We start from the raw sequence: 16,071 nt of genomic DNA, 5'->3' as shown, positions 1-16,071 counted from the left end.
TCTCTGTGTTCTACAACAATTTTTACACGTGGAACATACACTAAGTGAAATATTGTTTACAACAAGCATGAATGCCTTTAAGAAATAAAGGGCCTAACACTATATTCCTTTGGAAATATCTTAGGTAGCCATTGTTACTTTGAAAATGTTTTTTTTTTTATTATCATTATTTTAATCCAGACTGCTCATATTTACACTGTTCATATATTGACTGACAGGAATCGTGCTGTAGCTGATACTTGTCGTTGAAGATCACTATTCTTTATACAAAGACATGTCGATTATAAGTTATTAAAATCTTTGCACACCAACGGATGACATTCCTTCCAATGATATAAAATGTACTTCACTATTAGTTGCTTATTGAATGTCGGTTGTGAATCAAATGCTAGGGCAGGGCAGGTACCCCTCAAACTTTCAGAACGGCAGGCTCTGCCCTGAGATGCAAACTAACTGTTATTAGCCTTGGCAAGTTGGTTAAGCAAATGCTAATTGCTTTAAACAAGAAACTGGAACATTGCACTACAACACTGCAAAGTCCCAATCAAATTAAAGGACCATTCAGGCTGTTTAGTTGTGCATATAAATACGGCTGTATATTTGTTAAGCTTCGTCAGAATGACATCTTGAGGATAAAGACTGATGTTCTCGCTTAGTAAATCTGAATGTGCAGTTCCAGAAAATATTCGCACCCAATGCTCATGCATGAGTAGTCTTTGGAAATCCAAAAGTATCAGGAGGAGGGTAGACTGCAAAACCGTCGTTTTTGGACGTTTTCGGAGGGCGCGAAGCGCCGTAAGCGCAATCCTCGCGTGTGAAGCGCTCGAGCCTGGCTTCAGACCTTTCGTTCGAATATTGACCGTCGCCCGCATTCGCAAAAAATACGACTGTTTTGCAGTCTAGGAGGACGGAGCTCTTAAAGGAAAAACCTCTATGTGGGGTATGGATCTTTTTTGATGAAAACAATGTCTGCGAAATCATTAATTACAAAAGATGCTTCAAAAATATCTTACCTTGTAATTCCAATACAACTTTCAAAACATTTTGTAGTCCACACTGCCCAGTTCATACATTTGACTAATTGACACCTGGCATGCTTGCAACTTTGTGCTTTAACATAACATTAGTACCGTTGGTCAACTGAAAACAGCATAGTGTGGTTAATATATATACACTCTACATAGGTTATTGCTGTAGATCGTTGCGCAACAAGACAACTATATTAATTTAGATAACATGTGTTTGCAGCTTATAACGAGTGAAACATCATGTATGAGCGATCTACATGTAGCAGCCCTCCACCACGGAAACATCAGAGATATGAGATATTTTCAAAGTCTCTGAAGTGTTCAGATTATTCAAGTTTAACATGCGCAATTCTTTAACAGTGTGTTTGTTTTACATTCACTTATACATATGGCTGGTATCCAGTATAGGCAGGTTTTTAAGTTTACCTTCAAAATTAAATTGCATCTTTCACTGCGTGTTCTTGCGATGACAAATATCCAAGGACAAGAAGTCGTAAGCATAAAACTTTTGGGTTTTAAGAAGTACATATAACTTACCTGGTAATGCGTACAGTTCCGCTCTTACTGTCTGCATATGCACTCCATAAACTGGTACTGCATGGACAATATTCTTTATTTTTCTGATCACATTTTTTAAAACGTGGCTGTTAGTCCTGAAAAATTAAATACATAAAAATTTATATGTCTTTGGCACATGCCAAATATCTTTGCATGATGTACAATGTACATTATGTCTCTCGAGAGAACTCGTGACAATATTAACATTTTCCTTACTTCCATTGTAACTTTTTTTGGTAACTTTTTCCAATGTCATTTCCGCTCACTTGAAGAACTACACGAATTACAAGAATTACATCACTCGCAATTATGAACTCGAATGAATTAGAATTAAACAGACGGCCTTATGCGCCTTCTGGCGCCTCGAGAACTGATGATGATGAGACAAACTCGTTACCATAAAATCGTCAAGTTGTTTCCGGTTACTTGAATTTCATGCCGAAAACTATTACGTAATATCACGTCACTATCTCATCTTACTTATGTCAACGGCTAAATTTTCATATACCATCTTAATTTCATTATTTGATAATTAAAAGTTTCGTAAAGCACTTTAGAACGAAAATTAGCGATATGAAAAGTGAACGACGTTCCGATGACTCCAAGTCATCATTATCAAGTTCGAAATACATGATAGAATTGAATAAATATAAATAGTAAAAATGGTGTGAAAATATCGGCCGACGCTATATGAAAAGATCTCAGCGAACTTAGCAAGAAAATTGGTAGTGATTAGCGCCCACTGTTTACTAGTAGAAAAAACATTGATGACATCAAAGTGGTAGAGTCAAACCTCCCCTGATCAACCAACATTGCGTTTACAAATTTTCATGTGATTTGTGCGATACAGATTATGTTTGATATTCTTCCCGACATCTCTTTCAACGCATCGCCGAACATTAACATTCTTCTATTTGTAAACACCTGAAAGAAGAACACAAGCTGCAAGCAACTAATCTACAAGACCAATTTACAGTTTTAAAGAAATGCCGCACAAAGTTTGACCGCTTGATCTACGAGATGCTGTTCATCAGGAACATAAAAACCAAAACTTAACACGCTGATTTAGTTAACAGATTCAGTTCGCGCCAAACTCTTTACATAACAATTAAATATTCTCACACTATTTTTACTATTTATATTTATTCAATTCTATCAGGTATTTCGTACATAATAATGATCACATGGAGTCATCGAAACGTCGTTCACTTTTCATATCGCTAATTTTCATTGTAAAGAATTTCATTATCGTTGATTTAATACTCTTGAGGTTGTGAATCCGTCTTCCCCGTTAGTAAAAGATAACAAAAAGCCCTGTCTGAGAAAAATTAAATTCCTGCTCAAAAATTCATAACACCTTGCTTACAACCTTGTCTTTAAAAAATGCTTCAAAGAGATGCTGTAGCAAAAAAGAAAGAAAGAAAGAAAGTAAGAAACCCTGACATAACTGGACTGTGATATTCCCACGCTCGTGTGTGATTGACTGTAGTTGTTTTCGTCTTGTTCTTCAGTATTCAAAACACGGTGCACACCTGTAGGTGTAGCGGATAGAAAAATAATACCAGATGATAAAATGACGGCAAGCTCAACACACCCAAACTATGGACGTCTGAACGGAACAAGACATAATGGGGTGTGGTGTACAGAGAAGAATCAGATTGATGAAGATTATCTTCAAGTTGATATGGGTGCGGTTCATTCTGTATGTGCAGTGGCAACGCAAGGACCAAGAAATGAACTCTATGCCAAAAGCTTCAAATTACAACTTTCTACAGATAACGTGACTTGGAACGTCTACCACGAAAACAATGTTGACAAGGTAAGTAAACGAAAGGGGTATATTAAGACTAGTAGTAATCGAAGATTATGATAGATTATGACAACCACAAAACACCCAGGAGTTGACGCAAGATTAGCAAGCTTTCTCCAAACGCAACTAAAACTGAGACAAAAAAAAAATGAGGCTTCTTTTTCTTGGCGATTGTACGTTACTAATTGGGAAAAAAATCGATATCAGATTGTTGTCATCTCATAGATCAACTTCTTGTAATTAACAGACACCCATCGTGTTCCATTGGAAATGGGAGAATCTGAGCTGCTTGGTTCTATTATCCTTCTCTTCTTACTGGTAGAGTACAAGTGCATGCACATTGCCCTTGAAAAGGATATTCATGCTTGTTTGGTAAAATATATCAGACTTCCTGGGGGCTTCGACTATCTTGACAGAATTCTCCGGGGGGTTCCTTGTTAGGTACTCTACTGACCTTTTAACATCACTAAAGCTCATAAGCACAGGTTTTGAACTTCAAATTTTTATAAGTTATCACCTATCGTTTATGAAATTTTTGTTTCTACATTTTGTTTTAAAACACAAACAAGAGGTTTCTTTTCCTTTCATTTTTAGGTGTTCCAAATCACTCGCACTGGTATTATGCAGCATTCATTGGGCAATTTCGCTCAAGGAAGATTCGTTCGATTTTATCTCATTACATACCAAACTTGGCCATGTCTGGCAGTCGAAGTATTTGTGGTAGCATAACACGATACCACTGATAAAATGAAAAAACATTGCTGAAAGACTATGGATCCCTGATAAGATTTTCAGTAAGACCTTCAACTGTACAATAAGTAGTATGAGTATGCGTGCTCAATTAACACAGATGTACAGAACTCGTGAAGAGATATTATCAGTTAAGGAAATAATTAGTGGTCTCAGTGGTATGCACTTCATAAGCAGATGACTGATTAGACCTTGCTGCTGTGCAATTTAATATATGAAAGCCACGCAACCACATTGCACCCCCCCCCCCCCCCCCACCATGCTGGGTAGATGCAGTAAACACAAGCAAAAGACTGATTATAGTGGCAAAACATGGGTGGCAGGGAAGACAGAGCCTATCTCCCCTAGAGTAACGGCGTCTCTAGGGGAACCTATGTTACTAAGGGGACCATAAGAGGGGTGCCCGGAAAATAGGTCAGATGGTACGATGGCACCATCCTGGAGAGATCCGGACCTATTTCCTTGGGGGTAACATAGGATGGACAAGAAGAGGGGTGCCCTTCTGGCAGATCAATATGTCAGATGATACGATGGCACCATCCTGGAGAGATCCGGACCTATTTCCAAGGGTGGCCATAGCACTTACTGTGGGCAAAGTGCAGCTTCAGTTGCACCTCCCTCCAACCAAAAACCTTTTTTGACTAAGCAGCTATGGTTTACACAATATAAGAAACAGAACGTGACAGTGAATAAACCGAGAAGGTTCAGCAGGCGAAAGCCACCTTCTCACGAAAGGTAATTACAGCCACATGGAGGAAAAAGATGGGAAAGGACAAAGCCACCAATACAGGGAGGGAGGGAAGGGAAAGCGGACAACGGCCTAGCTTGAATACTAGCTCACAACTGAGACAGGGTCAGAAAGCAATGGGATTTTACTGACTGGTGATTGAAGGAGTTGGGAGGGGTGTGGCACGCTGAAATCACATGAAAGCATGGTGGAAAATCACTGGGAACTTTGTCGTATGATTTCCCATATGGTAAAATGATTGCGTTACATTGGACATTGACCTAAGGCTATTGCACAATGGCTAATAGGGGGAAGATAACAGAACTGGTGACAACCTTAGATGTCAGTTATGATGTAGAATTATCTGCCTTCCCTTTATTCCCCCACCCCACCTAACTCTACCTGGCCCTGCTGATATGTTGATGCGCTGAGACCTTTACCTTGTCATACTGAAAGGTTCATGTTGCGCGTTTGTTATACTCCAGGGCCCAGTTGTTTGGGGGGCCTGTGCCCAGCCTAAGCGAGATAACGCTATCCACCAGATAAAACGCTATTCAGCGGATAAGTGTTAACAAAACGAACCACGCTATCCACTGGATAGTGATTTATCCGGTGGATAGCGTTATCCACTTTTCGAACAACCCAGGCCTGAGTTGTTATCCGTTTTTATAAAATAATTGAGATACTACGGGTGCTCTGATTGGTCAAAAACCTATTTGATTCAACATATCCAAAGAAATTTTTAAGGACAAACGAGACCAGAATTTGGTCGCGATATAATGCTTGATCTTTTTTAATTTCCATGGCCAAAGTTTTACATCTATTCCGTTTACGCTTGAGTTTCAAAGAAAATTTTATAACCATGTGTCCACAAAAATAAGACATTGAGTGGCAAACTTGAAAATTTCAACATCGCTCAGACTTTGGCTATGAGTAGTCCATATTGAACTATTCATCGCTATGTGGCTCATTTGTCAAATGAATTTTGCTTGTTTTGGCAGAAAATAAGCCTTGAAAATTAGCCATTTTGAACAATAATACCTGCCTTAAGGTGGCTCGTACCAGTTTTCAGGTTTTTGACCGCTCATATCTTTGTAAGAATAGAACAAAAAGGCAGACCAGGGCCATTGTAATATTTTTGTAGGTTTGGACTATATAATTTATACTTGACCTAAATAAGCTTTTCTTTTGGTCGTCAGCAGTTACCATGGCAACATTCTAAAAGGATTTTCCAGACCTGATTTTTCGCTTATGTCACTAATAACTAAAACATTAACCCGGTGACCCCGAGTTTTTTTTAGTCAATAGCTTTTGGCATCTGAAAATGAAAATGCACGACAATTTTAAAATAATTTTACGAAGCCGATTTCTTGTCGCTTCCTCTCAATAATAATATAATATTAAAACAATAAAAAGAAGGGGTCACCGAGCTTGTTTTCATGTAAAAGCCTTCGCTCGTTCCATTATTCCCACGGGCGTAGACACGCATTCAAAAACCCAGACTTTATAAGATCAGCAGTTGCTCATGAGCTATTTTGACTACCGCTGACTGCTTCGTGTGCCCACGCGGGCGAGCGGGCTCCGAACAAGCGTTTTGTTTTGTTTGCTGCTAAAACATCATTTACAGTTGTAGTTGTCGTTAAAGACAACCTCCTGGGCTTACTCTGTAGGATTTGCACACAAATTCTGGGTAGATTTGCTCTGTTTTGTAAAATAGCCATATTTGTTTTGGTCTTTCGGGTTTTAAATCTCGCGCCTCTATCGCACGTGTTACTCACGCATGACTCGCGATGGTTATCTACTCCCCGCGCGAGATAACTGGCACCAGCCACCTTAAGTGTGAAGCCAGAAGATATCTACATGGAATCGCTCATTTCACAACTCTCCCAGGTTTTATATTGTAATTACATTTTAAAAAAGTCTGACATTGTGTGGGACCTGAAAGAAACCAATTTGTTCTTCTGTGGAAATCACTTATTAACTTGAGAAAATATTTTATCCGACTACCTTTATCACATTTAAACGAAATTTAGAGATCCACCCTCTTTAGGGACGGGGAAATTTCTGAGGAAATTAGGCTGCGGTCTATGAGAGAACGCTTAAAATTGCACATATTCGCGAAATAAAACAAGAGTTTGCGTGACCGACCTAGACAGACTCCACCCAAACTCACTGAAAAAGCCCGATGAAGATATAAACCTCTTACTAACCGAGCGCGAGGGCCGTACTGGGGAATATTGGCACAAGGTCGTGGCAGTACGGACCGAGCGCAGCGAGGTCCGTACAAAAACGACCGAGGGCCAATACTCCCTAGTACGGCTCGAGTCAGCTAGGTTAGTAAGTAGTTTATCTTTTAACCCTCGCGCCGTGCTTGTTCGTTTACTGTTAGAACGCACTTCCGGTAACTTGAATAGGCCCTTTGCACGATCCGATCACATGGTACGGAATTAATTATGCTGGGACGCAAGTTACATTGTGGGACTTTCAAAACAAAGAAAAGTCGGGCTGGACTGGTACGAGTTCCTTTGTTTTGGAAATCCCACTGTGTAACTTGCGTCCCAGCATAATTTACTCCTTACCATGTGACCGGATCGTGCAAAGGGCCTATTCAAAGGGCTTCCGCCGTAACGGGTTTTTGATGACTCGAGCAACTCAGAAAGGGTGGAAACCTGGAAGATTACACGAGTTTGAAAACAAATTTATTGAGCGTAGATCATGTTGAATTTAAACAAGACTTCAAGACGATTTTATAAACAAACAGAAAAGTGCAAACACGCCGAATTCTCCCGCTTGAAAAAGAGCATCTTCTTCGTTTTCGTCAGTCGCCTTAGCGGCTTGCGGCTTGTTCAGTTTCCTTGCCGTGCTCGTAAAACAAGGGACTTGCGCTTACCAGCTAGTACGCTTCTTTACTTAATGTCAGCAACGGTGTAAGCGATATAAGGGGTATTACGATATTAGTATAATGTAAGTACTGTAGGTAATGCTAGTATTGTAAGAAGTGTTAGTAGGGTAAGTAATGTTACTATTGTATATGTAATTAATTTACGATTAAAAAAAAGAGATTGAAGGACAAAGACAGCACTAAATAGGGATTATAATTGATTATGACGATAAAAATAAAGAAAACGATATCTAAAAAGAAAAAACAAAAGCTAGTACGCTTCTCGATTTTTCAAACTCATTGTCCTTGAGTATGTTGAATGGATATTTCTTCTCAGTTAAGTATCTCTGTATAGTGCGCTGGAAACTGGAAATTGTTGCTAGCTCGTACTCTTCTCCATTTTTTCCTGCGTGTGTTCGGAAAAAATCTGGACAAAAGCTGGTCAAGCTCCGACGCAGGTAGGCTTTCAATTCTTTCTTTTGTCACACCGTTAGCTTCCATGTAGCGGAGAGGACTGTTCATATCAGTAGCTGTCTTCTTAATTGTGTATGCACTTTTCTGTTTGTTTATATAAAAATCGTCTATGGCCTTCTGACTTTCGCTGACGCCTGTTTCACTTTCTACACCAGACGTTTCCAGATCTTCAGGATAATAAAATTCGCTTGATAAATGTTCGTCTTCCTCGTCCATGTCAAGTTCTGTAAAATATCAATCTTTTAGGTAGTTTCTTTGCGAAGAATGAGAGTATTTGTACGTTTTCTTTTCGTAGTTTTAGTTGCAAATTTAGATTATTATCTCTGGAAAGATTGAAGCAGTGTTCTTGAAACTTGGCACCAGAAATGGGCATCACGAAAAAAACAAAATGACACCCTTAGTGCTGTTGCCATGAAAACAGTTTTTGTCGCTGGTGCTGTCTTAATAAAAACTGAAATTCCCAGTTTTTGTCTGAAACCAAGAACCATCTACTCCACCCAATCTAATGATGGGAGTTAATACAATCTGGGAACTGTCTGTTCCAAGTAGGACCCTTTGTCTCACTTTAGAGGTTGCAAATGGGGATATTTGTTTTTTTAACAGAAAGAGACTAAGGGTCCTAAGGGTGTCATTTTGTTGCTTTTATGATACACGTTTGTGGTGCCAAGTTTCAAGAACACTGCTTCAATACTCTTTTTCTTTGGCCATCGTAGCTTGATAAGAAGTAACACGCAAACTGCGGTGATAAACATGGCAATAAAACGCATGTTAAAAAACAAAGTTCATTTACTTGACGTTTCGTATGTTTCGACATACGTCTTCAGAAGTGACCGTTAGGAATAGAAGTAACAACTAAATTTCAATTTAAAATAAGTAACTAATTAACAATTACAATGACAGAAGCTGAGAAAAATTTGTATATAAAAAATGCAAACTAATAAAGATAAAGCTTTTCGCTGCTACATTATCATTTAGGGTGGGTTTTAATTCCCTTATTAGCGGAGTGTCTTTTGTCTTGCAATGTGTATCTGTCCGACCTTTTGCTAATATATCAAAGAGGTCCCATTTGAAGTTGTGACCAGTTGACGTGACGTGGTCTGCAATAGCAGCAGCATAACTACTCGTGATCGATTTAAAATATTCAGTTTTTCTGTCATGCAATCTACGTTTTGTTTTTCCAATGTAGGAATCCTGGCAGTCCCAACAACTAGCCTTATACACAACTTTTGACAGTTGGGAACGGTTGATCCTATCTTTGTAGGAAATAAAGACTTGATGCGAAAAGCGCTTTGGAAAATAATCTTAGGATTAATGCAGCCATAAAACTTATTAAGAGTCCCTGTCCATAAATATGGAAAATAACTCGGCAAGGGTCCAAAATTCGATTTCGCTCATATTTTTACGGTAGATAGGCTAGGGCATAACAAAAACTACTGGATAGTTTTTTTTTGGCAAAATATCCTTTAATTTCAAAGAAATATGCAAATTACCAAATTCCGTTAAAATCCGTTTATTAAACAAGTTTGAGAGCCTCGCATGCAAAACTGCATCATTCTTCCGTCTTTAAAACACTCAAATATTTTTGTGCAAGTTTAATTGTGTACTGGGTTGATTTTAGGGAATGTTGCGGTTTTTGTTGGGTGCAAAATAATTAAATTTCGGAGACATGTATTTTATTTACTTAAAAGTACTTCGTAAAAATAATTGATTTTCACCATGTGCGAAACCTTCAAATGGATTAAGCTTCTGGTGGTTGAATCGCAGAAGGATGTTCTACAGATTCCTGTAAAAATTTCTTTGGGCAAATGATTGTGAGCGACGCGAGAGCTTTTCAAAGTACGTTAAAAATGCAGATATTTCACCATTTGTCGTCAAATTTCAATTTACGGGTTAGACATACATTTTAGCAGGCGCCACATGTCTTGAGCTGTATTAAGTTGAAATAGACACAGAGCTGATAATTTCGCAATGTTCTAACCTTATTTGCTGTAAAAGGCAGGTCCAAAAGGCGATTTGACGTGTTTCTGTCACCATTCGTCGCACATAAAGCAGAAGTTTGCTTTTGCCTTTTACACAACGTCCGATGTACATTGCCATGTCCGATGTACATTGGGGCGGGGAAAAAGTCTAAAAGGGTCTTCGCCCGTACTTTTTTCTCACCCGTTTAGACTTTTCCCCGCTTCTAATAACTGTCCCTGGGTCTTCGAGGATGACGTCTTTCATGATTGTCTTGAATTGACTCCATGTTCACTAAGAGATTTATAACCCGATGGTAAAAAAAATATTCAAGGTACACCAACCTCTATTAAGCGGCCAGCCCCTATTAAGCGGCCACCTTCCATTTCCCCGAGGGTAGCCCACTGTATTATATGTAAACCAAAAATAATTGCACAGCGCGAAAAGACCTAGGTACGAGTTTAGCGTTACAGTATTTATGCAGGGCGTGTAGGTAGCGGTTGTCTAGTAAAAGATGACAACACGGGCAATGGTTTACTCAACAAGATTGTGTGCTCCCTGTGGTTCCAAGCCTTACGGACCCTTACGTATTAGGATAGAAATTGTCCTGCCCCTACCCTCTAAAATGGGAAAACAGCATTGCGTGACAAACAAACAAGGAACCGCTGCAAGCAAGGATTCAAGCAGCAATAGCTCAAACGATGATCAAACGTAATATTTTAGTGTAGTGCAAAGCAAGCAACTATCTACAAATCACTTAGCAGTTTTTGACTTAGATGCATTGGAGATCATATGTGTCGAAAGAGGGTCATAGATTCATGGTATTCGACCATTAAATAAGTTGACAGTTGGCAATGTACATCGGACGTTGTGTAAAAGGCAAAAGCAAACTTCTGCTTTATGTGCGACGAATGGTGACAGAAACACGTCAAATCGCCTTTTGGACCTGCCTTTTACAGCAAATAAGGTTAGAACATTGCGAAATTATCAGCTCTGTGTCTATTTCAACTTAATATAGCTCAAGACATGTGGCGCCTGCTAAAATATATGTCTAACCCGTAAATTGAAATTTGACGACGGATGGTGAAATATCTGCATTTTTAACGTACTTTGAAAAGCTCTCGCGTCGCTCACAATCATTTGCCCAAAGAAATTTTTACAGGAATCTGTAGAACATCCTTCTGCGATTCAACCACCAGAAGCTTAATCCATTTGAAGGTTTCGCACATGGTGAAAATCAATTATTTTTACGAAGTACTTTTAAGTAAATAAAATACATGTCTCCGAAATTTAATTATTTTGCACCCAACAAAAACCGCAACATTCCCTAAAATCAACCCAGTACACAATTAAACTTGCACAAAAATATTTGAGTGTTTTAAAGACGGAAGAATGATGCAGTTTTGCATGCGAGGCTCTCAAACTTGTTTAATAAACGGATTTTAACGGAATTTGGTAATTTGCACATTTCTTTGAAATAAAAGGATATTTTGCCAAAAAAGACTATCCAGTAGTTTTTGTCATACCCTAGCCTATCTACCGTAAAAATATGAGCGAAATCGAATTTTGGACCCTTGCTTCGAAATTAAGAATCTGTCTGATTTTTACAGGCAGGCACTCTTAATGCAGGTCTTCAGTTGTTTGGTGACAATTTTGCTTTGTACCCCTAAATAAGGTAGAACTAAGATTATTTCCTTCTTAGGGACTGTGGTGGTTGGATTCTTCGGTTTGCGTTGCTGCCTGTTCAGAACGTCATTAATGTTGTGATTGATAACACCCGCAGGGTATCCATTTTGTAACAACAACTTCCTCAGTTCATTCAAACAAGAGCGCAAAAGAGAAGGTGACGAACAGATACGGAAACAACGAAAAGTGAGATATTGATATTGACATATTGATATTGATATAATTGAGATATTGTTTATTCAGTATTTTACCATTTTTTAGTTGTAAACAATATGACGTCATCACAGATCTACTTTGCATGGCAGAATAACGTCAATATCTTTAAAACGAAAAAAGATATTTCAAAAAGAAAAACGCCATTCTTCTGTATTTTGAAAGGCCTTTCAAATAAGCCAAAATAATTTTTCATGTCATATGCACTATGCCACTATGACCAAATTCTCGATATCCATTTTTTTTTACATTTTTTTTTCTGAAAATAAAAAAAAATTAACTACTCCTTGCTTTTCGCTCGCTATTTTATCTATACAATTAAGTTGCATAATAATTCTCTTCTCATCACAGATTTTGTCAGCAAAATCTCTCCTAAGTACAGGCTCGAAAATTTAGATTAAAATTTACATGCAATGATGCTCCTGCTTTGGTTTACTCTGGTCAATCTACATTTCGAACATTAGAACTCACGTTTCTTGGACCTTTATCTTCGAGAATTTACGGCCGCCATTAATTTTCCTTGTTCTAAGTGTTGGTTAAGAATTGGAGTAAATGACGTCGTTTTCTTAAAAATACCACACGGGTTGAAATTATAATGACAATTAGTGTAGAAAATTGCACGAATATCAGAGCCAAAGTTTTTGGTGTTCGTCATGCGAATAATAAGATTGCAGTCCACTGCCACGAACTCGGGTAAAACCGTTGCTTGAAACTTATCGTTCTCAATTTACAGTCCTACTGTGAAGTTGGTTCACATCGGCAACAGAAAATGGAACTTCGATTTTATGAACTAGGCAACTATTTGCTTGTACTGGTAATACTTGTCTGTTCGTCAAATGGTTCTAATGGTAAAGTTTTTCTCCTTTTGTAACTTTAAGGCATCACTTCAGTCACAGTCCGTTTTTTTTTCTTGGAGTTGTCATAACTGCACTGTTCTAATTCTTTTCATCTCTATAATTCAAGTCATTGATGTTAGTGGTAAAACTCTCAGCCGAGGTACAGATAGAGGAATGGCTTACGCCAAATTTAAGGCTCACAAATTCTCCTTCCTCAACATCACCAACATTGGTTCGGATTATGTTCTCAAAGGCAGTGAGTGTGGGCTTGCCTGCGTCAACATACCGTCATGTTTCTCCTTTAACCTGGCTACATTCTCAGATATTAACAACGGAAAAATCTTATGTGAGTTGCTCCCATCCGACATTTACAACAATTCCAAGAAATTCGTCGCAAGCCATATTTATCATCACTATAGCATCGCGGTAAGTGAAAACTCAACTTTAAAACATTGAAAATTTCTATCTGTTTCTTTTTTTCACCTTTTAAAGTCGTGCCTTAGTTTGAATTGCTGAAAAAACTAAGCCTGAAAAGAAAAAAAAACACTTAAAAGAACTCGGAGCTCCTTTATTTTGAATTTACTGTAAATAAAATGTAACTTTCAAAATTAAAACGTTCAGCAGTTTCCTAAGATATGAGGGTTCAGTTTATTTTAACTTAAAGCTTCTTTCAACTTCTACTCCTCTAGCTCAGTGACGTTTCTACTCTAATTACTTTCAAATCGTCGCGGAGGCCATGCTTAATTACGTAGCCAAGGGTTCTAATGGGACAGGTGGTAACTTTGTTGATATCCTACTAAATGTCACGTCATTTCTCGAAAGTTCGACCATCTTTCCTTTCTGAATTGAAAGTGTGAACATTGCTGGGTTTGAATTACCACAACAGTTTAGTCTTTCGGAAGGCTTTTACAGCCCATTTTTGGCGGATTTCCTTTTCAAACGGAAGAGCTGATATTGCTATAGCTCAAAACTAAAAATCTTTGAGTGTAGCACCTAAAAACAAAAATAAGGATATTAAAAAAGGAGTAAATTTCTTACCCATGTGGATTGTCTGTTTAATTGGAGGACTTGGCCAAAAATTATCCGTCAGGTGTAAAATCTTAAACTTGTTAAAACGAGACTCTAAAAACTGCCTGATTGCCACTAGCCATGCAAATACTAAATATCAGGGAAAGTAATAAACTTTTAAAACAGAGCCGACAGAGCGCCTTGGTATAACTGCTCGGCACGAGGAGATCCTTTTCTTTTCCTTTTCAGTCTCCATGCATTAGTTGGCCCTGTCAGAACAATGGAACTTGTGCTGCACATTACGAGAAGAACAGCTATGTGTGCGTATGTGCCAAGGGATACACAGGGAAATATTGTGAAACAGGTAGCTGTTGTAGGTAGCAGGTAGTATTGTGAAACGTTCTAGCGTTTTGTAACGAACAGCGGTAACAGGACTGAGCCCAATTCGATTTGCGGTCATACAAGTGACCCACACTGAACCGAAGAGCGGAGCTTGTTTAACAATTAACTCTCAATTACGACCAGTTATACTGAGGCCATCCAACTTGTGTGTGCAATTTGGAAGTTCAATGAAGATCTCAAGATGCAAAAGACTAAGCCCTCCATCGTGTACTAAGCGTATAAATTCAGTTGGAACCTGTGTGCATGATGTAGGCTATTTGGGATACACTCGTGAGCACCTTCACGAGAGCGTGGACGGACACAAATTTATATTGAAGTCGTAATTCATTTACAAACATTGCCAAGTCGAACAAAATGCTCGGGAACCACAGCAAACAGTGCCTGCGAAATGCAAAATGTACCAGTAAAAATGGTTGCCTCTTTAAGTAGATGCTATTCACAGACAAACTCAAACCAGAACTGGACGTGCAAACAGATCCAGTTCACGCTAAAGTCTTTGTTTAGTCACATGTTCAGTCCTTATGTTGGATCTCGCATCTGACAAGCCACCGAAGCAGGTGGCAGCAGGTACCGCGAGAAACTTCAGAAAACAAAAAAAAACATGTTAGTCAGAAACCAGTTGTCAAGGAAACATGGGGATCCTTGAGTATCAGGACATTTTTTTTTTTTTTTTTTTTTTTTTGAATTGTTATTATCACTTTCTGTGTTTTTGTTATTATTTTCATTTCCAATCAGATATAGATGAGTGCTCTAGCAACCCTTGTCTCAACAAGGGAACTTGCACCGACCGAGTGAATGGGTTCACGTGCAGCTGTGTATCGGGATTCAGTGGAACACGTTGTCAAACAGGTTAGTGTCTACATGCCAGTTATTCGTTAGAGAAGTTGCGTGCAACATTCGTAAAGAGAATCAAGAGACTTTGAGTATAGTTTGTAGTAACCTCTCTAAGATTTAATAATATAATAGCTCTAAACGACGATCAAGTCATGGTACAATTTTGCCCTAACAACAGCACATGTACTTCTTTGGAGTATAATTTACTTAACTCTGGCCACACTTATAGAGTAGACCATATTTCTGGTGTTTCAGTGAGACCAGGGCCGAAGTGGTTTTAAGGCTATGACACTAAGAAATTGAAAGCAATAAAGCTTGGAGGATGTATGTTAGGTCAAAAATGATTGCTTTTAACAAAAATGAGCTGTAAACTTGAGTCGGTGATATATTTACGTGATACTGGTCAGCGGATACCTTGTCTTGACAGGTGTCAATTGAGCATAACATGGATGTCCAATATCAAAAAGTACATGGTAAACCAAGGCTGCATGTCTCTGTCGACCTATTAGCTGGAGTATGGCCACCATGTTGAGCGACTCCGTCGTCGTCGTCGCCGTCATGCGCCCGCGCCCACGAGTAATACCGCTAGCAATGATAACCATGAGAAAATCAACTCATGGGTTTCGTTTTTTTTTCCTATATGATAAATGGGGCTCCGCTTGGCGGCCCTTGGGGCCGCCGGAGCTCCGCTATGATAGAATACGAGATGACGTTGCTTCTATTTCTATTTATTGTTATTTTTATCTCGAATTAGATATCGATGAATGCTCTAGTAGCCCATGTCTCAACAAGGGAACTTGCACCGACCGAGTGAATGGGTTCACGTGCAGCTGTGTACCGGGATTCAGTGGAACACGTTGTCAAACGGGTTAGTGTCTACATGCCAGTTATCCTTTGGAGAAGTTGCA

General features: G+C 38.8%; 1 protein-coding gene across 1 annotated transcript in view; it reads left to right on the top strand.

Moving 5' to 3' along the window:
- The window catches only part of LOC110040435 (uncharacterized), a 43,059-nt gene that overhangs the window by 4,811 nt on the left and 22,177 nt on the right, over positions 1-16,071 (top strand). The window contains exon 8 of the mRNA XM_089283644.1: positions 15,918-16,031. Within this exon, the coding sequence (XP_089139770.1) occupies positions 15,918-16,031 (114 nt within the window). The remainder of the gene's footprint in view (positions 1-15,917; positions 16,032-16,071) is intronic.

This window comes from Orbicella faveolata, unplaced genomic scaffold (assembly GCF_042242905.1).
Source record: "Orbicella faveolata isolate gen_17 unplaced genomic scaffold, um_ofav_v1 contig_12, whole genome shotgun sequence".
Taxonomy (NCBI): Eukaryota; Metazoa; Cnidaria; class Anthozoa; order Scleractinia; family Merulinidae; genus Orbicella; species Orbicella faveolata.
This window is presented reverse-complemented; position numbering and strand designations above follow the sequence as displayed.